Below are 21,861 nucleotides of genomic sequence, written 5' to 3'. Positions count from 1 at the left end.
AAGAAACAATCCGAACTCTGTTATGCTGCAGTATTAGTCATAATTTGACCATGAACTTTAAATCAATTCACAGAGATATTCCTAGGACAGGTCAACAGAACACCAAGAAGCAATATCTTAAAGAACAGGAAAATATATTTGCTTGTGCTTGTTGTTGCCATCTAAATTAATTTACTTCTACAAATCTTAATCAAATGTTAGTTTTCTAAAGGATTATAGTATATGTATAATCTCTTTTGTTGAAAATAGTGCCAAGTCTTTCCTAAACCATTAAGGTGTTATATAATTAGGTTGCCTTGGGTAATGTTTATGCCCAACTATCTTCAAAGACGGGACTCAGAATCTGGAAAGGATGTTAGGAGGTTTACTAACATATGGTTTTACTCAGAAACTCAGACTGAAAAAAGGAAAGTAAAGAGGGAAGTGAAGATTTCCCCCTCGGGAATAAAACTGCATTTTTTTGCATTTAAAATTTTTTCTTGTTAAAATATCCATCATTGTTGTTCATACTCATTTCTTCTGTTATTCATTCACTCCATTTGCTTTTGCCAATGTACAGACCATAGAAATAGAGAGAAAATTTCTCCTTGGTTGATACGTAGTTTGACGATAGTATAATCAGATACCTAACTTATCATCAACACTCTGGTGCTTGGGACAACAATCACCTCTAGATTTACATTTGTTTTTTACTATGTAAGTGGAGATATAAGTCAGGCATAAATTCCTTGAAAAGGGAGTTCATTTTATTCATTTGCATATAGAGAATTCCTAGTAGAGTGCTTGATATGTAAGAACTGCCCAATGAATAATTGTTAACTAAATGTAATAAGATTTATAACAGCAAATATTCTTCATCTTAGAAGGTGTTTTCTACAATTACCTTTGCTGTCTAAATTATTGTAGAGTAGTGTATTTTGCATTAAACATACTGTTATTAATATCAGACCCACACCAATCACCTGGGTGGAAGAGAAGCCTCCATAGGAATTCATTTGTTGGGCAAGCCACTGCACAATCTTACTAGCATAAGTAAGGTCAGGAGTTTGCTGGGAAACGACAGCCAACAGCACATAGCAAGTCTTCTCAGTCTTTGCAGAAAGTGCCCCAGGAATAAAGAATGGGAATGCATCTTTCTTGGGTCTCTTTGCGCTTTCCCAAAATATCATGTTATCTGAGAAAAAGAAAAAAAATTTCACATAGTCCCTATAAAGAGAAATGGTTACACATAAGAATGACACAAATTCCATTCTTGGCCTCTGTTATCGGCTGAATTGCTCCCCTCAAAATTCGTTCATTCAAGCCCTACTTCCCAGAACCTCAGAATGCGATAGTATTTGGAGATTGGGCCTTTAAAAATGTGATTAAGTTAAAACAAGGCAGTTAAGGTGGACCCTAATCCAATCTAATTGGTGCTCTTATCAAAAGAGGAAATTTGGGGCTGGCCGTATGCGCATTGGTTAAGAGTTGGCTTGGGAGCGGGAGCTCTGAGCAGCAGGGCCGCAGTTTGGATTCCACATGGGCCAGTGACGCTGCGCCCTCTACAGCTAAGATGGTGAATGACAGCTCTACCTGGAGCTGTGCTGCCGTGAGTCACCGGCGATGGTGTAGGCTGCACAGGGCTGTAGTGAGCTGCCTTGAGCCACCATGAGTGGCTGTTCAGTGGCCAGCGACCGATTGCCTCACCCGGAAAGTGCACAATGATCACAATACCAACATGGGCCAGTGAAGCAATGTCCTCCAGAACTAGGCTGAAGAACAAAAGGATAGCAACTTGTCTGTCCCCCTTCCCTGATTCCCCAATAAAAAATCTTTTAAAAAAAGGGGAAATTTGGACACATGAAAGGGACACCAGGGATGCACAGCACAGAAAGCAAAACAAAACAATGTGAATGTGGAGGGAAAGGATGGCCATCTACAAACCAAAGGCAGAGGTCCCAGAAGAAACCATACCTGCTGACACCTTGATCTTGGAATGCTAACCTCCAGAACCATGAAAAAAATAAATTTCTGTTGCTTAAGCCACCCAGTCTATGGTATTTTGTTATGGCAGCTTTAAGAACCTAATATAGCTTTAAACAGCAACTTACTAAGGTAAAAAATGGTATGTGATTAAGTTTTACAAGCAGTTTTTATTATCTAAGCTGTGGTCACTATGCTTGATTTCCTTTATTTTACTCATTTAAGAAGAAACGCAGAAAAGAGAAAGCAGAAAACGGAAAATATATAATGTTCTTTAAAAATAAAGGACCGCTCAAATAAAACAGACAACAAAACAAAACAAATAGATTCACAGACACAGAAAAAACTAATGGTTGCCAGATGAGAGGTTTGAGGGGCTGGGTGAAAAAAGGTGAAGGGATTAAGAAGTACAAATTGGTAGTTATGAAATAGTCACAGGGATGTAAAATACAGCATAGGAAATATAGTTAATAATATGGTAATAACTATGTAGGGTGCCTGGTGGGTACTAGACTTATCAGGGTGATCTCTTCACAAATTATATAAATGTACAACTACTATGCTGTATACTTGAAATTAATATAAAATAATACTGAATGTCAACTGTAACTGAAAAATAAATAAACAAATAAAGTTAAAAAAAGATAAAATGCCACTCGGAAATTCCATAAAAAAAAATAGACTCATATTAGTAAAGACAGGGTTCCTATATGATTACTAAGTAATTTTCATCATCTCCATTAGCAAAAGTGAGTAATAATACTTACTTATTTTGGTAGCAGATTTATCCAGGATCTGGAGTAAGAATTCCACTTTCTTCTCTTTTCCAGCTAATGCAAAAGCATAAGCTAGCATTGCATGACTATAGCCATTGGTGACTTCATTTTCCAATGCTTCCTCTAGGCAGAAAAGCCCATGTCGTAGAGCAGGAAACTAGTCATGAAGAAGAAGAATATATTTTAAAATAATATCTGAATACTTTATAAGTTTGCTGAACATTTAAACTAATCATTCTTTATACTCTAAAATATATCCTTGAAGTATATTTTGCATACAAACCTGTTCATATATACATATGCTATATTTTATAAATATCATTAAAATTAATTTTAATGGATTACTAGTATTTGAGGCATAAAAGTTAGTAATATGTAAATGGCAGTCTCTACATCTGATCAGTCATGTTCTAGTGAATAGTATAAATTTCTTCTATGTGGCAAGAATATAAATTTACTTTTAGACCTAAGATATTTTACTGTAATGCCTAAGATAGAAGCTTATATTTCTAAAGATTTTTTTTGAGATATACCAAATGACTCTGAAAGTTCCTAGTATCTTATTTCAGGAATAGATTTTGCAATCAGATAATTTGATCCTTGGATTGGGAGGCAGCCAAGATGAACAACACTTGGGTTGAAATGTTTGCACACTGAATTGGTTAGACAAACAGAATACTAGGTTATGATTATACTTAAAGCATGAGTTCTTAATCTGAATTTCATGGCTGAACTTTGGGAGATCTGTAAATACCTGACATGGTATGAAAAACTTGTGTATGTGTGCATACATATACTCTCCCTAGGGAAAAACCCAATATTGTTCATCAAAGGTTTCTACGAATGAAAAAAAAAAGTTTGAGTAACACCAGGTGAAAGAGAGATAATGAATGAAATGTTCTTTTGAGGTTTCATCCAGTCTAAGAATTTCCAATCAGTCTAAATCTATGGTCTATTTACTATGCATTCAGCTGACTGAAAGTAAAGATGATGAGAATCCTTACAGTGAAATTGAGCCCAGCTTCAAGGAACGCTCCAACAACGTATGCAGTGAGCAAAATGTCCTCTTCATCTCCACCCTAAACAGAAAGGAACAATGAGCCCTACAGAGTAGTAGAGCACGAAAGAATAGCCACTCTTTTGAAGTGAAACTAGGTATAAAAGAAACACTGGAACATTATTCATAAAACCCCTGAAAATATGTAATTTTTAAATTAAATGTTAAGTAACCACACTATCTGAGCAGGAATCTATCACAATCCAATGTAATAATGAAATAAAATGTGCAATTAATCTCGAGTACTAAATGACATATATAGTTGTATTTATATGGCCTGGTATTAAGCTTGAATTCCAAGCAATTCATATGAAAAGTCATATTTTACTTTACTTGCTATTAACTTGGAAAAGCATACAAAGAATTTTTCATGAGATGGAACAGAAAGTTGCTGTGAAGTTTCCTGAACATCCCGGGCAAAATATCCTAGGAGGTAACAATAGTCAGGTCTCATAGATTCGTTTTTTTTTTTTTTTAAAGATTTTATTGGGGAATTGTGGGAGGGAACAGCACTGGAGAATTGGGGAAGGGGAACAGACAAGTTGCTGTCCTTTTGTTCTTCAGTCTAGTTGTGGAGGACGTCACTTCACTGGCCCATGTTGCTATTATCATTGCACTCTTTCCGGGTGAGGCAGCTCAGTCGCTGGCCACTGGACGGCTGCTCACGGTGGCTCTTGGCAGCTCTCACCGGCTGCTAGCTGCTCACTCTGGCTGCCAGCCTCTCACGGTTGCTTATGGCAGCCCACTGCAGCTTAACTGCAGCCTATGCCATTGCCGGCAACTCATGGCAGCCCAGCTCCAGGCCAAGCTGTTGTTCACCATCTTAGCTGTAGAGGGCGCAGCATCACTGGCCCTCATGTGGGATTCGAACTGGGGCCCTGCTGCTCAGACCTGGCGTCCCAAGCCAGCTCTTAACCAACACGCCAATCGGCCAGCCCTCTCATAGATTCTTGCATTGTAAACTTAGAAAAACATTTATAAGTTATATCATTTGCAAAATGACACTGCATAAAAATCTTCTAGGAAACCTAGACATGAAATCAAGTAGTGTCCACACAAGAGATTCTGATTCAAGAAGTCAGGAATGAGATATAGGGAAATGGATTTTAACAGGTGCTCTAGTGTACTGACACAAATAACAATCAGGTGGCATTTGGGATCCACTGATCTAGTATAAACCTTTTGTTTTACCTATTTAGGCAAAAGGTATCTGCTCTCTTCTTCAAAAACAAATATTTTTGAGGAGCTCAGTTTTCAAGGTGTAAATAACTACAGATGGTGAACAATAAAGTAAGATGTGGGGGCCCGCAGCACACTTAATTTGTAGCAAGCTGTATTACTATTCCTCTTCAGTGCAAGTTTTCATTTTTCCCTTGCTTCTTTCTCCCTCCCAATTCAATACACACACACACTCACACACACACAATTATGGAAAAACGATTGGGTAAAATCAGACAAACTGAAATAGTGATCAATAATTAGTTCAATAAGAAGATGTGGAGATGTTTTGGAAGAGAACTTTGAAAAGTTCTGATTTTTCTACATAAGAACAAGCACTCTTTTCTATCAGGTCCTTCTGTTGTGAAAAATAGGTTTGGAATACTTTAAAGATTTTTTTCCCCCCGCACTACATTAATAGTAAAGCAGTTTGAAAACAATTCACATTAAAATTAAATACCATACAGAGTTGTCATTCACCCATATTTTGAAGTGGATTAGCTTTATATTCCAAAATCCAAGAATTAGAGTGGGGATTATGAAGGAAACAGAGGCAAAGTCCAGGATATTTCAGGGGACATCAGGGTATGCTAAAGTATCATGATCAGGGGTTGTGTTTCCAGAGGGATAAAGGAAAGGACACAGAGGATGGGATGGAGGTGAAGAGCTATTTGCAAAGAAAGGAAATCAGAAGGAAGGGAGAATGCCAGTGATTTACTTAAACATGGACAAGAAAAGGGAAGGAGTGATTACTATCAAGGACAAAGTTCATCTCATTTGCATATTGACTTAGGGCAAGCTAGGCCTTGTGCTTTGATTTGAGAGGATATTGGAAGAGTGCTTCACTGAAACAATGTAAATTGCTAGATGTTCTCCCTCCAACTTTCTTGCTATCCTTGAATAGGAATGAATGATCTAGTCAAGGCCCCTTTCTTTAACATATTGCCTGGCACTCCAGATTTATGTTTCCTCTCTAAGTCCCTTTTCTCTTCCCTCTCTCCCATTTTCAGTTTATCTACTGAAAGAGACTGGTTCTGTGGAAGGGCTAAAGACAGTAAGGCAAATAATAGATTCTTGCGGAATTATATCTGGACTGTGCTTAACAAGCAAGCAGCGGGAATGGTGCTGTTGACCAATACACCACAGGTCTATGACTGCAGCAGACTCAGAAGGGGTAATATTCACACAAAAAATGTTCATGTTCCAGGTTAGTCAGGCCAGAGGCAGGGAAAATACATAGGCAAAGCAGCAAGGAAAGCCTACTTTTGTTCATCTCTTACCTCCCAAGCATTGTGGAAAAGCTTGCCATCACTTTTAAAGCAGCCATTGCTTTCCTGTTGGCTTGAAAGCCAGATCAAGGTCTGTTGTTGAACTTGTTCATCAATGAAAACATATTTCTTCATTCCCTCTAAAGTCTTAAAAGTAAGTGCACTGAGCCTGTAATGCAAATTACCAGTTAGACAAAGTTAGATAAGAAAGAAAAGATGATGTCAGCTGCTCAACAGGTTTATCACCTTTGTTCCCTTTGGTTAATGGATGCAGCTAATTTGTCTAATGTTGACTATAATGAGTCTTTGTTGATAGTGGCTCTTTCCTTTGGCTTAGTAACATGTTTTGAATAGCAATACGTGAAAATAAGAGGAGGTAATTTCCAGCATGTTTACACACAAAATTCTTGCTATATGGTTCATTAGATTACCCACATGTGGAGAAACAGAGTGAGTGTAATTAGATGCTGTGTGGTCTACATGGGACTCTGAGAAGCGCAGACTAAGCTGTGGAATTTTCCATGGAGTTAACAAGTTGTGGAAATAGAGGGGGTGTCATTAAATTTGCCATGAGACTTGAGGTATATTGTGTTAGAACTGAAATAATAAAATATTTTAGTTTTATCTGATTTACCCCTGTAAATTCACTTTGAAATCCACTTTGCTTTTTAATCCCTACTGAACCCTATTCCCCTCATTTGCACATGAGCCCTTCTCAGATCATTCCTACATTATTTAAAATAAAATTTTTTTGTCTCACCATATGCTTCCTTTCTGATTCCTCTGCGGAAACATACTATATGAGCCATCATAATTTTTGAAAGACAACTGCTTTTGATAACCTAAAATACAACATTGCAGGAAGTTATTTTTTTAATCTAAGCAAGTTAGAAAAAGAATGATGTAGACACAAAACACCTGTGTTTTGGTGTCAGACAGACATAAATTACTAGGATGATCATTTCAACTTAATTTCTGAAACTCAAGTTCTCTATCCATAGTGAGGAAAAATAGTTCTAATCTTATAGGGTTTTAATGACAAATACAAGATGACATGTGACTAAGCCTAGCTCAATAATTAGCATTTACTAATCATTTAATATCTTTTAATTGTTATTTTACATCAGTGTTATCTTTCTGAAAAAAAAACCAACAACCCAAAACAAAACAAAAAACAAAAATGCCTAAATAAATCATACCCCTGGACTTTTCTTTAACATCACACCCTTTTTCTACATACAAATTCAATCATTTCATTGTAATGGAACACAGTTGAAAGACAAATACAGAAGCTGATAAATGAACCATTTCTAGCTACTATAATAGCAACAACAACAAACAAGGTAGCTTGGCAAAATACTAGGCATTTAAAAACTGGCCTTATTATTGGAAACATTACAGTTCTAAAGGGTGAAACTAGATGACTACAAAGGTATTAAAGTCTAAAAAGCCCCCAAAATACCAAACATAAAACACAAAAACATAGCTCGGACTCATGAGTACCTCAGTTCAGATCCACTTTTTCCCCATGAGACTGCCTTAAAAATAAAAGCTTTTTGACACCTTGGTATCAGTAACAACTGATTTCATCTATTATGAGCAGAAACTACTTAAATAAATCTTCTCACCATTAGATAAGACCAAAAAAGCCTTAGATTTCACTTCCTCTGTCAATTGTTCAGTAAATTTCAGATAGTCAAGGACATAGGTATCAGATGCTAGAAGGGCAATACTCGGCTCTCCAGAGCCACAGGGCATTTGGAGAAGATTCTCCAGGTTCTGCATTGCAAGTCCTAGCACATCCCCTAAAAACAGGAAAAGCAGGAAGTTACAATTACTTAAAGTTGGCATCTCAGCGTTAAATAACTATAGATAATAGAGGCATAGTGGAAGTAGAAAATATTTCAAATTGAATCTAAAAGGTGGAAACAAGGCCATTTTTCATGAAATAATTCTAAGGAGATAGACATAAAGGGTGAGGTTAAAGGGGCTTCTGGTATGAAAATTATTTCTGCAAATCTCATTACCAGAAAGTATGTTTGCTTGCTGGTTTGTTTTTTGAGAAACTGACTCTATGAACTGTAAACTGTGATCCATCCCTTCCTAAAAAGTGTTAATGTTAATGATAGATGTAGAAGTCTGACTTTTGTAAAACAGATTTCTCCTATTACTGAAGAAATGTTTGGCATCTTTAACAAGCAAAGATTCTTCTGATTCTCCAAAGGGGAATTTAATATTTCACATTAATGGGCTGTAATAGAACACTTTGTTTTCTAAATAGCAATTACCATCCACCAGAACAAGTGCTTCCCGGGAAGATTTGAAAATGGTACTGTAATTCTTTCAGATCCCATATACAAACAAGCATAGAGGATAGTCCTCAATAATAATAATTCTCTCCAATGGATGGCATGAGAAAAATCTCTCCATCCCGTTATTTTTAAGGAACTTTTAAAAGACCACCTCAAATCAAGATTTTTAAATCATTGTGAAACACAAAATTTAACCAACTTACCCACAACAGTGAAAAAGGCCCTTGCCGATCCTTCTACCACATTGTGCGGCAAATCCAAAACTATCTGTGTGGAGGCTTTGGTACCTGGAAAGAAAATATTAATAAAACAAATAATGTAATGGCTTCCTTTTATAAACAGTAGCAGAAGTTTGGGGGACAAACATATTAGGAAATATATTCCATTGTTTTGATTCTATAAATTGCTTTTTAGAAAAGATGAAATGGAAGTTTAGATTTAGCTTGTAATAGCAATACATTCACAGAATGGTATATATAAATCTCTGTGTTAAATAATGACTTCTATTCTCAATTAGTTTATTGCCTAAACTGTTTAGGAATGAAAAAAATATTTAAAAAATAAGCCTACTGGCTATGACATATAAAACAGCGCATACAAAAGGTAAAGTTAGAGAATCCTATCAAGCATTAAAATCATATCATTGTCAAGCAGATAAAACAATACTCTTGATTACCATCAAACAGGGGCAATGATTGAGGGGCAATGATTTATCTATGGGTTGTTTCATCCCAAGAGTAAAAAAAAGCAAAGGTTACATTATGTGCTATCTGGGCATAATCTTGATTTCCCACTGTCTAATGTTGTGCCAGTCATGTGACAAAAGGAGCCAAAAATATACAAGATGGGAAACATTGGCTGAGGTAGACCACTGTCACTGGTGAACTAAAAAAAAATAAAATAATGTAATAAATATACTTTTTTTTTTTTAAGTTGAAGAAAAAGAAGAAGAAATACATTTCAAGAAAACAGAAGCAGGCCTGAACAGTAGTAGAGAATGGCTCAAGGGCCATTATTAGAAAAGAAAGTACACTCCAGAGAGTTTGGAGTGGGCCCCGAGTAGAGGCAAGGCTCAAAACACTCAAAAAAGGCCATAAATATACTTTTTGTTTGCTAAAGTTATACAATGAAGACAGGGCATGAAATAAAGTAATTCCCCTTTAGGTATTTAGAATGAAATCACTGAGGTACTCAGCATGGCAAGTGGACTAACATGGAAGGAGAAGAAATAAAGTGATCCTGTTGATAAATTTTCTTTAGGATGAATTTGACAACCTAAAAGATCCTCTTACCTTTTGTACAGATAAGGAAGCTTTGAGTGATTTCTGTTTCAATACCTTCAGGCTGTCGGAGAATAAACAAAAACGAGCACAAATTGATGAGTCTGGATCATCTTTACATGAAGGAAAGGTGATCAAGCACCAGCTTACACAGGCATGGCTGGACATGTTTGTCCTTGGGAGGAGATCCATTAATTGTCTCCTTCTGTTTATATCTGGAAGCCACTGTACATTACCAATGCCCGTAGGGGGCCATGTGTCCCCATAGTTAGGACAGAGATAACTTTGATGTCATTGTGGGACACTCTCAGCTCCTTTGAGCCTGTCTGGCATCTCCAGTAGACAAATAAAAGTGTTTTGCAGAGTAGGAACATGCCAAGAGGCGAGGTGAGAATACTTTTACTGACAAGCGTTGATTTTTTTTGAGGACGATGAGAACTACACAGGAGTGTAGGACTAGTAGATCTGTCTCAGATTTGAGTCAGTAGAAAAAGGAAGGGAAAAAGAAGTGTTCAGGAAACCTCACGAGTCCGGGGCAAACAAAAAAAAAGTCATCAAGCCTGTTTCAAGTGATAACTTTTACTGTCCTGGGTCAGGTATTAATTAGAAGAGGATGAGTTTCATTGCTTTTTAATTCATTTAAAATGACATGTCTTGCATCAAAAGTAACTATGGTCAATTAGTTAAGTCTCTTCAAGGAGAATGTCTTTTAATATTTAACCTATCGGATAGTGTCTATTTCTTATCTGGAAGAGCTTGGCAGTTCTGCATGTACATACCTCTACCAACAAACTTTTGACCACAGTATCTTTCCAGTTTAGATTTTGCTGCTCAGTTGCTCCATCTGGGCAAGCACTACTTTGTTTGGACTCAGCAACTACGGTGACATTCACTTTGCCTGGAAAACATTGCCAAACAAAGGTTAAATTGACCATTGGCCTCTTCTGAAATGAGAAATAATAAAAGTCTGTTGAATTGGATGAATTGAATTCTATCATATTTATGCTTAGACCAAAATAACTTGCTCTTTTTCTTGACTGGACATAATTTGGTATGTTCTATTTTACTTCTTTCAAGATTCCTTATATTAAATAAGTGACTCATTTACTTAACTGGAAGTTAAGAAATTTAAAGAAAAATAATAATTCTGCAAAGCCAACTGAACCATTTCATTGATATTGACTGTTTATAAAGGTTATATATGACAATATAGGGACATAACATTAGATAACCAGAGTTCCTAATTTTTTTCCAAAATCAAACAAACAAAAATACTAAAATATGACATAGTGGATAGGGCACTGGATTTAAATCAAGTGCTAGCAAGGTATCCACTGTTTTTAAATAAAACTAAACTCCAGTTTTCCTACTTATAAAAATTAGAGGATTAAAAAACATATTTATTTTGGTTTAATACCTTCTGCCTATGTACCAATATATTATCCTTGTTTTTCGTTTCTTGGTGTGTTTTGTTTCTTTTTTTTTTTTAGGAAGCCCTTAATACTCCACTCTTAGACCTGTGTCCTCCACTTCATGCCATAAAACCATACAGGTTAGTATAGTATTCTATCTCAATTGCCAGGGTAAGATTTTTGAAGACCTCGTGTAGTTAGAATAATTGAGAAACTGAAAATCTAATTGGAAAAGTGGTCTTTGGCAGATCAACATCACAGGAGAACTAAAATGAGCTGACAAAATACTTTTTGTTGCTAAAATAATACAATGAATATGGGACATGAAATAGAGGAAATTTTAATGACAAATTAGTGATAATGAGTATCATGTCTCTACCACATCTAGCATTTTTTGTTTATAGACTCTTTCTAACTCTTCCCTTCCCTTATATTTTCAACAAGACACTTTCAAACTTATTTTTTTATATTGTAGATAATATACGCAATGAAACAATACTTTTCTCAGTGCTTGATCTCTATCCAAGTGTTCAACGTTTTTGGTGTCTCATGATATATGATATATTCTGTAAATCTGCAAGTCCTGGCAATCATTGTGCTTGAGAAAAAATTTTTGTATAGGATACAGGTTCATGATGATAGGTGAAGGAGCAAACGAGAAGTGAAGGAATTGGTCAGTATTCATTAACATATGGCCATCATTTGGGATAATATATAGACTTGATAGGTCATGCAAATTGACATGTATATCATATTTTGATCATGTTACGCTTTTATAGAAATGAAGGGTGGTTTTGCTCTACACAAGCATTTGCAACCAGAAATTATATTATAAAAATAGGATTTTTGATGGAGAATTTTAAAAAAGAATTAAAAATATGATGGAGAAAAATGTGTTTATATAGAGAATTTAAGGAAAATAAAGAGAGGTAATAAAAAAGGTTGGTATTCCATGACAGATTGTCATAGACACAGCTGCTTACCCAATTTCTTAGGTATAAGAGTCCAGACATATGTTTTCCTCTCTCCAGCTTGAAGAACCTCACTGCCATTGTTTTCAGGGGTCTGGATATTTGCCTCAAAGTTCTGAGATGCTTCCAGTTGAACAGAAATCTAAAAAAAAAAATAGCCATGGCAATGAGGGTGGCACTCTAAATACTTTGCTGTTAACTATTCCTCCTCCCATCTTGAGAAAATTCTGCTTTACTTATTTTGTTTTAAGTTAGCAAAAATAAAAGATACCAAATGACTCCTTTCACAAGAAGATAAATATGGTAGAACACATATCATTATGAAATGACATCCTCAAAGCAGTATTTAAATCATTGATGTGAATTATAGCAATTGCTTTTGTTTGAGGACTACAGAAACAAGTCATCACTTTATAGTACCATTTTGCATTTGAGAATTAAAAAATATGGCAATATTCAAGGAAAATATTAAGGAATGTCTTGCCCTTGTTAGTTTTTTGTTTTCAGAACAAAGGAAACAACTTACCTCTACACATGTATTCAGGTAGCTGAAGACACTGACAATCACATCAGATTGTTCATTTCGAACAACTGAAAATGGTAAAGTCATTTCAACAAAGAAAGGTTGGGAGACTTCCAGAGCAATTGTTGATGAAATGCCAAATCCAGCATCTCCATTCACACAGTAGCCATTTGTCTCCCATCGAGTCATAGTGTCAGGGATGAGGAATGAAAGATTTGCTGAACCTGAGGAACTACAAGTCTAGATTATTAGTGAAATGCATTTTTTGGGTAAATCAGGAAACTAAATTTAATCTAGAGCAAGCAAAAAATTATTAATTGAAGGTTAAAAATGAGTTATAGGGCCAGCTGAGTGGCGCGTTGGTTAAACGCTAGCTTGGGACTCCAGAGGGCCCTGGTTCGGATCCCACATATGAGGGCCAGTGACACTGCCTTCCACAGCTAAGATGCTGAACAACAGCTCAACCTGGAGCTGGGCTGCCACGAGTCACCGGCGACAGTGTAGGCTGCAGCCCCTGCGGCAGTGGGTTGCCATGGGCTACCGTGTGTAGCCAGCAGCCAGCGTGAGCGGCCAGCAGCCGCAGTGAGCGGCCGTCCAGAAGCCGGCGACTGATCTGCCTCACCCGGGAAGAGCACAATGATGGTGCCAACTTGGGCCAGTGAAGCAACGTCCTCCACAACTAGACTGAAGAACAAAACGACAGCAACTTGTCTGTTCCCTTCCCCCAATTCCTCAGCGCTGTTCCCATCCCCCCAATTCCCCAATAAAAATCTTTAAAAAAAAATGAGTTATAGTGTTTGGACGGGCATTAGATAAAAGTCTTGTGAGCTGTATTTCTATGAAATTTAACCTTAAAAAGGTCATGTTTCTTTAAACACCACATTATTATTATTTTTAATTGAGACATCTTACATCTATCAGCATGAAATTAATAAAAGAGAAACAAGGCTGGAGAAAAAAAATCTGTGGTTAGGACACATAAATGAATGGTATATATTTTACAAAAATGGTATTGCTTTATATACCCAGAAATAAAGTTTAATAAACAATAACAAGAAGAAAATAGAAATATAGACACATAGGAGAAAAAACTTAAAAACTCACTTGACACTGACGAGGTCCCATATCCATGTCTCTGGAAAGTTTGCTCTTACTGTTTCTGTCATAGCCCATTCTACAGAGTCAATGTTCTGTTTCATGACTTCACCAGGTAAAAGAAAAGAGAAATGCATTATTTAGAAAGAATAAAAGTACATGTTTCAATGACACACACCTATAAGCTACATCTTTACCACAGATACTTAATGTGAAGCAGTATTGGGATTTTCTCCTGGGGCTCATTACCTATAAATGTACATCTCAACCTAGGCATCAGCATTTCGATGCTCAAATCTCTCCCATTATTGAAAATAACACAAACAAACAAACGATCAGCCTGCATTGTTTTTCCAGAGCCAAATTTTGAGAAAGTGTGGTCTATTCACTGAATCGTGTGTCTCATCTGAAATCCTGGTTTCTGCCAGAAAGCAGTCTAGTGCCTGCAAATTCTTCTATGCTAACAATTACTTTCACTCAAGCTTCTAATGACATTAATATTGCTAATTATGAAGAACACTTTTTTTTTCACTTGCTTGGCCTCTAGACTGTATTTGACATTCTTATAATCACTGTGTCCTTCTCAAAGAGTCGCTATTGTTATCTTCCATAACATCACTTCCTTCTAGTTTTCTTCTCATCTCTTTGGTCGCTCTTGTTTTGCCGTTCTCATTTGAGGATGTAATCTCCTCATCTTTGACATGTCCCTAAGAGCTCTGTTTTTATTCCTCTTCTTATTACTGTGCACTGTCTCCCACCGATATCCTCACAGGCCTCATTACAATGCTTATGCCGAGGACTCCAAATTTGTGTCTCCCACCTGGACCTCTCTTCTGAGCTCCATGTTACACCTGCAACGTGCTTGGGCATGTTTCCTTTTTTGATGTTTCACAGGCATTTCAAATGAAACTGTTCCAAAAGTAAACTCATGATATATCCTGCCCTGCTTCTCCCCAGTGTTTCCCATCTCTGTGAAAGGTACCAAAACCTATCCATTTACCCGAATCAGAAATCAATGCATTGTGCTTGACCCTTCCCCCCACATCCTGCATTTCCTATCATAACCAACCAAATGAAAGCAGCTTGAAAACAGTTTTTATAGTAGTTCAAGCACCACTGTCTCTCAACTCAGTTACTAGTCCAAGTCCCAATCCTTTTTTCTACAGAGCAGCCAGAGACATCTTTTGAAAACACATATTAAATTGTCTGCCTAAAACTTGTCAATAGCGTATTATGCATTAAAATGAATTCCAAATTCTTTAAATGTCCTACAAGGTCTTCATGATCTGTGTGTTTATCCCTTTTGCTTTAGCTGTCTTTACTCTTGCCCTTGAACCATGCCTTCTGCCATTCTGAAATGCTTTTAGTTTCTTTTTTATAGTTCTTTCCTCTCTGCTTGCAGCACCCTTCTAACTCTTTTCTATTCTATTGATCTTTTCTATTGATCTTATTTTTATTTAATGCACTCTTTCCAGGTTTTGGGAGTTACCTGTTTCACTGTAAGTCTTCCCTGTTCGACTAAAAATTCCAGGGAAGCAGAGATTAAGCCATTGTATTTACAATATGTAACTAATTTCCTGTCCTCAATAAATGCTTGTTGAATGAATAAATGAATAACTGAAGAAAGAAGAGATTAAAATAAATGACTTTGAGTTTCAGTACATTTTATTTCAGCACATTTTAGTCAAAGATACTAAAAACATTTAGATGTTTCTGATAAAGCTCAGTAAATATGGTTTAATTTAGTAGCAGAAAAGTAGATAGCTTCAACCTCTTGACCAGGTTGAAACTTCAAAGTAGCTTCAACTTCTGGATTTTAGAAGGCTTCTTTAACTCATTGAATCTATCCTTGTATAAAGTTGCTAAACCTTTCATTTTTCTCAAGTGGAGTTTCTGATACCCATGTTCAGGATCAGACCCACTTTATTAATGGACTAATCTCAATGGCAGCCAGAGAGATTTAAGGAGTGCTACTCAAGTACGTTCAGATCGGGAACACAGCTTTGATTTTCGTTCTATTCTGATGACCTTGTTTCATTTTGCTTCCCAGATGAAATTTCTGTATTGGAAATCTGCCTAATTACCTTATTCATCTAAGACTGTGACTTATTTTTGTGCTTACAGTCCTTCTAATAGGAAATAAAGTAGTATTTGAACACAGTTCTCTGAGCCCAGACGTTTGGCCTGAGAATCAAAATATCCTCTACCTTGAACTCTGGGAATTATGGCTTATATATAATAAGGGTATAAGGGCCCCATAGGATACATCATACTCTTGTATCATACTGACTTATAATGACTGTCCTCCCATATCATCACCCATTGCATTCTCGTATATACTTCTGATATTGTATTCTACCAATAATAATAAACTTCTTCTCATATCTGAGGCTAATTCTTCCTTTTAGCCCAAACTATTCCTATGCTGCCTTATTCTGCTTTATTTTGCAAAATGTGTAGTTGTAGCCCAAAACATGTAAAATCCAATTTTTTATAGTTTTATCCCAAATACACCCAATTCCATAAAATCCTTTTTGCTATCTCTCGGATACAAAATTCTAGATTACCCACATGCAACTCTAGGTGGAGCACTGTACATCAGGTCATATACTTCTCTGTCTAGATACAGTGGCATAGGGAATGACCTCTCCATTGAACATATTTCCGGTTTCCGGTAATGGAGATTGGTAAAGATTTTCAGACCCATTTCCTTCAAAGAAACAAACAACAAAAGAAAAGTGCGTTCCTTTCATGCAAGACCTAAAAAAGCCCTATCAGCTACCTTATAATAATAAATATATGTATTTCCTTTTCTAGCAAGGATCTGGGATTTAAAAAGTCAAGTCACTTCTAGTTGATATATGAAAAAAATCTCTAATTTGGAAGAAAAACGATAATCAGTCTGATTTATCTAGCACTCCTCACTATGTGCTAACATTTTGCTAAGAATTTTATATCATTTTCCATTTGCTTCTAAGGGAAAAATAAGATAAGCACTATCATTAGTTTAATTAACAACACACATACACAGAGTCAATAATTTGGAGAGCTGGGACTTAAACTAAAGTCTATGCCCATTTTCTTCTATACCTAAGTCTTCAGTTATAAAGATCCTTTCATGGAGGTCTCAGCATATCTAATTGATAACCCAGGTAGGATGGAGCCCCAATTATATTCTAGCCTCTTGATTTGAAGAGTTCTGCATAAGACATCACAATAAATTGAAGACGATCTCATTACTTCAAACATGAAGTTTTATAATTTTATAACAAAATTTATTATTTTATTTGCAACAAAATAAAAAAAAACAGCAAAAATTAATATCTCCTTTTCATGACAATTTCCAAGTGTTCTTTAAGGAGATAATTGACACCGATCTCAAAGAATAGAAAAAAAACTACATAATTAATAAATATAGATACACATTATGAATATTAAAATTAAAATGGAGATAAAATAATTTTTAAAATCTTAGGTGATCTTACCTTCACAATATCATAGGTGTCTCCATCCCCATTGTTGCTAACAGCTGTGTAATACAAACCATTATAAAACATATCCTTCTGAGGAATGCAAGGGTCTGATTTGCTATCATCAAGGTTGAGACCATAATAGAAATAACCATAGAGGTCTATATTTGGAAGCAGGTTGTACACCTATAAGAAAAAAAAATCACATGTTTTCTAATGATTTTTAGCACTTCTTTTATTTTTATGAACTTGACAAACTTGTGCCATAACCATTTATTCTTGTTCTTTTCTTTTATAGCATAGCTATAACACTGAATCTAACACTATTCTTTAGAAGAGGAAACCTTCAATTGTAGGTGATCAGTGACATGTTTACAAAACTTTTCAGCTTTGGTGCAGACATTAGGATAGCATGTAAGAAAGAGAAGCCTGAAGACCTATGGCTTAATCCAAGGCCTAGTGTACAGATAATTTGCTGCAATTCTGAAGCTAGAATTCTCAAGTCTGGAGGAAAAGGGTGGCTGCCCGATTCTAAATCTTCTCACATATCCTTTCAAAGAAAACATAAAATCAAAGAGAAGTAATAAAGTCCATGACATGTATCTTTAACATTACTAGGATACAGATAATATTGTGACCTTCAAATTATTTGTTAGTAGAGAAATAAACACCAAATTCCAACAGAGCTTCTACTGCTGCTGAACATCTGAGGATACGGAAAGCTGAAGAGGGAAGACTTAAGAGAGTACATGAAAAAAGAGGAGAATGGCTTGGAGAAATTAGAGGAAATACACGCCAAGTCAACTCCAGATAAAAGTACAACATTAAGTGTCAAAAAAATGAATAATAGTCCTCAGATGTATCGCTACCAGGCTAGGAAACAGGGAAAGGCTTGAAAATAGTGAACGGGCCTGGACGTGGCAGCTTCCAAACACAAAGGCTGATAGGAAATCATCAGATCATTCAATAAGGTGTGGTGACCCTTGGAAACAGAGCACTTAAAGGAGGGAAGGTTGTAAGAGGGTAAAATCTAGGACACTGCAGAAACAAAAGAGGAATAAAATATGCTAATTTCTCCACTCCTATTTCTATCACCAACAACATTTTTATTAAAGAAATTGCATTTCACAAAAACAACAAGGAAGATTACTCTTTGTCTATGAACACTGTCCACAAAATATCAAGAACTGGGAAAAATTAATTCTAACAAAGCTGCTGTAAGATAAAAGAAGAAATAAACCCTAAAGTATTAGGAGGTCAAGAAAAAAAAATAGATTGAAAAAAAATGTTAAAAAGTAGCATAAGAGGGCCGGCCGAATGGCACGATGGTTAAGAACTGGCTTGGGACGGCAGAGGGCCCCGGTTCGGATCCCACATATGAGGGCCAGTGACACTGCCCTCCACAGCTAAGATGCTGAACAACAGCTCAACCTGGAGCTGGGCTGCCGTGAGTCACCGGCAACCGCATAGGCTGCAGCCTCTGTGGCAGTGGGTTGCCATGGGCTACCATATGTAGCCAGCAGCCAGCGTGAGCAGCCAGCAGCTGCAGTGAGTGGCTGTCCAGAAGCCAGCGACTGATGTGCCTCGCCTGGGAAGAGAGCAATGATGGTGCCAACTTGGGCCAGTGAAGCAATGTCCTCCACAACTAGACTGAAGAACAAAAGGACAGCAACTTGTCTGTTCCCCTTCCCCCAATTCCCCAGCACTGTTCCCATCCCCCAATTGCCCAATTAAAAAAAAAAAAAGTAGCCTAAGAAAAAAAAACAAGAAAAAAGAATAAAAATGGGAGAAAGAGGAATTAAAACAGGTCATGGGCAAAGTGATTGAATTAGAAAACAGGCAAAGATTGAGTCTATTTATAGAGTATTTTTAGAAGGGGAAAAGAAACAATGGAAAAATGAATATTTAAAATTATAATTCAAGACAGATTCTGGAAATGTTAGGAGATCTGTGTTTACACATTGTATGGGTCCACTAAGTACTTAGTAGAACTCCCTCCAAACAGTAAATTCTGGCAGATATTTTACTAAAACTATTAAATTTAAAGTAGAAAGAAAAAAACCCTTATGCAAAAAGGACTCCAGGCGAAAAAGATTAATTAATTTACAGGGGCAAAGTAAGTAGCCTTATGTCAGAATTTTTAAAAAGCAATATTCAAGGTAAGGCAATAGTGGTGTAGCACTTTCAAGAAATTTAAAGAAAGTGGGAGCCTAGCATTTAATATACAGATAACCTGCCTTTCTCCTAACACAACTTTAGTAAAAAATATATAGTTTATGTCATGACTCATGGTTTTTAGATATTAAGTTATTAATTCATTTTTAAAGCTTTATATGTAAAACTAGATTTATTATAGAATGTGAAAAGCAAAATGCAAAATTACATTTTTCAATGAGATCTTGTTTGTAAAATATATATGCTTTCAGAAAAGAGATTTTTTAAATTACAACAAAATGCACATATATTTAAGTTTTAAGATGATGAGTGATTTTAAAGATTTCCTGCTCTATGCCTTTGTTTACTTTGCACATTTTCTACAATACCAGCTGCTATGGTCTGAATGTTTGTGTCTTCCCAAAATGTGTGTGTTAAAATCCTAATGCTCAATATGATGGTGTTAGGAAGTTGGACATTTGGGAGGTGCTTAGGTCATTAGGGCAGAACCTTCAAGAGTGAGATTAATGCCCTTATAAAAGATGCCCAAGAGAGCTCTCTTGTCTCTTCCACCATGTGAGCATACAAGAAGTCTGCGACCCAGAGGACGTCACCTGATTGTGCTGGTACCATGATCGCAGACTTCCAGCCTCCAGAACTGTGAGAAATAAATTTCTGTGGTTTATACGCTACCCATTTGGTGGTATTTTGTTACAACTTCCCAAATGGATTAAGACAATAGGTATACTTTTAATAAGAAAAAAATTGTAATTATTAGATTAATTTTACATATATCATAAATTCCCATATTTATATGTACTTCCGTTAAAAATAAAGGGAAAATATCCAACAGTTATTAACTGAAACAACTTTGGTGTGAAATGCTGAGATTTCTGGTCTGAAAATTCTTATGAAAATGTAAGATCCATTAATAGATCATAATTTTAGATGGTATCCAAGCATATCCTTCAACACAGAGATTTAACTCTAGGTTTCTACATATGTATGATGACATCTATGATTTTTAAAAATCACATTGTTGTATAATATTATCCTTAACTCATTAGAATTATCTACAGAATTATATATTGTTATGAGTGCTGGGTCATCCAAGAGAAATACATAACCCATGAAGGAACAAAGAAAGAGAATATTTGTTATTTTCAACATGTTCCATTTCCAATAAAAATATTATCTGAAGGGTTGGACTTGTAGGAGTCCAGATAAAAATGAAGACAATAAGGAAATCAGAGCTCACACTTTCAGCTGACAGCTCTTCTTCTGGTTTCAGTAGAAGAACACTTTTATCCACAGCCCGGAGTGCGCAGAACGAATCAGGGGCTGCCTGAAGATAGAGGCTAGTAGTGGAGCCAGGTAGTCCCTGCTCCTTAGAGAACTTCATGCTAACCTGAAGGAGAGGAAGAAAAGGAATGAGACTACCATCATTCTATATGAAAATAATTTGAATATATTCCACCTTTTCCAAGCAAATCTTTATAGGTTTCTGTACCCATATTTCTCCTGCCTACTCTCACCCTCAACTCTCCATACAGGGACAGTATCGTATTATCTCAGGATTGACTTTGCTATCAAAAGTTATTCATCCTCTTTGGGGATTCTCTCATCCCCTAATAATTAAATTAGACCAACAATTATTGCGAGATTACCATGTAAAGTCTATAGTAGTGAGATGAGAAGGAGATGACAGTGAGAAAACTGCTCACCCCTCTCACTAAGGGCCGGCAGAAATAGAAGAAACATCACGTTGTTGTTGTTCTTTTCTAAAATACTTTTTTAATTTTATTTTTCAATTAGAATTGACATTCAATATTATTTTGTATTAATTTCAGGTGTACAGCATAGTGGTAAGACATTTATATAATTTACAAAGTGATCCCCCCAATTAGTTTAGTACCCACCTAGCACTATACATAGTTATTACGATATTATTGACTATTCCCTACACTGTACTTCACATCCCTGTGACTGTTATGTAACTACCAATTTGTACTTCTTATCCCTTCACCTTTTTCACCCAGCCCTCCTACCACCCTCCCATCCTCTATAATTTCTGATTATCCCTTTTAAAACATTATTTCAGAGACTGCTCCACGGATGGTGTAGACCCCTGACCACTGCAGTGTACACCTGAAGCTTAAGTGGAATAATATTGTATGTCAACTATAATCAAATATATATATATATATATATATATATATATATATATATTGTCATGGAATATGGAGTATAGCATAGGGAATAGAGTCAATGGAAGTGAAACAGCTATATACGATGTCAGAGGTGCAACAGATTGAGGGAGGAGTGTTATCACTTTGTGGGGGGTGAAACGTGTAACTATTACA

At 36.2% G+C, this 21,861-nt stretch overlaps 1 protein-coding gene across 1 annotated transcript in view; it reads right to left on the bottom strand.

Moving 5' to 3' along the window:
• The window catches only part of LOC109377199 (ovostatin homolog 2-like), a 42,731-nt gene that overhangs the window by 4,322 nt on the left and 16,548 nt on the right, over positions 1-21,861 (bottom strand). Inside the window, exons 15-29 of the mRNA XM_019633468.1 lie at positions 20,757-20,906; positions 17,360-17,530; positions 16,446-16,584; positions 13,884-13,980; positions 12,783-13,011; positions 12,269-12,398; positions 10,653-10,771; positions 9,886-9,937; positions 8,797-8,880; positions 7,910-8,086; positions 7,042-7,123; positions 6,294-6,450; positions 3,743-3,817; positions 2,730-2,895; positions 963-1,174 (exon numbers count right to left, since the gene is read on the bottom strand). Of these exons, the coding sequence (XP_019489013.1) occupies positions 963-1,174; positions 2,730-2,895; positions 3,743-3,817; positions 6,294-6,450; positions 7,042-7,123; positions 7,910-8,086; positions 8,797-8,880; positions 9,886-9,937; positions 10,653-10,771; positions 12,269-12,398; positions 12,783-13,011; positions 13,884-13,980; positions 16,446-16,584; positions 17,360-17,530; positions 20,757-20,906 (2,040 nt within the window). The remainder of the gene's footprint in view (positions 1-962; positions 1,175-2,729; positions 2,896-3,742; positions 3,818-6,293; positions 6,451-7,041; positions 7,124-7,909; positions 8,087-8,796; positions 8,881-9,885; positions 9,938-10,652; positions 10,772-12,268; positions 12,399-12,782; positions 13,012-13,883; positions 13,981-16,445; positions 16,585-17,359; positions 17,531-20,756; positions 20,907-21,861) is intronic.

This window comes from Hipposideros armiger, unplaced genomic scaffold (assembly GCF_001890085.2).
Source record: "Hipposideros armiger isolate ML-2016 unplaced genomic scaffold, ASM189008v1 scaffold_1321, whole genome shotgun sequence".
Lineage (NCBI taxonomy): Eukaryota > Metazoa > Chordata > Mammalia > Chiroptera > Hipposideridae > Hipposideros > Hipposideros armiger.
The sequence above is the reverse complement of the archived record's forward strand: the minus strand, read 5'-3'. Positions and strand labels throughout refer to the sequence as shown.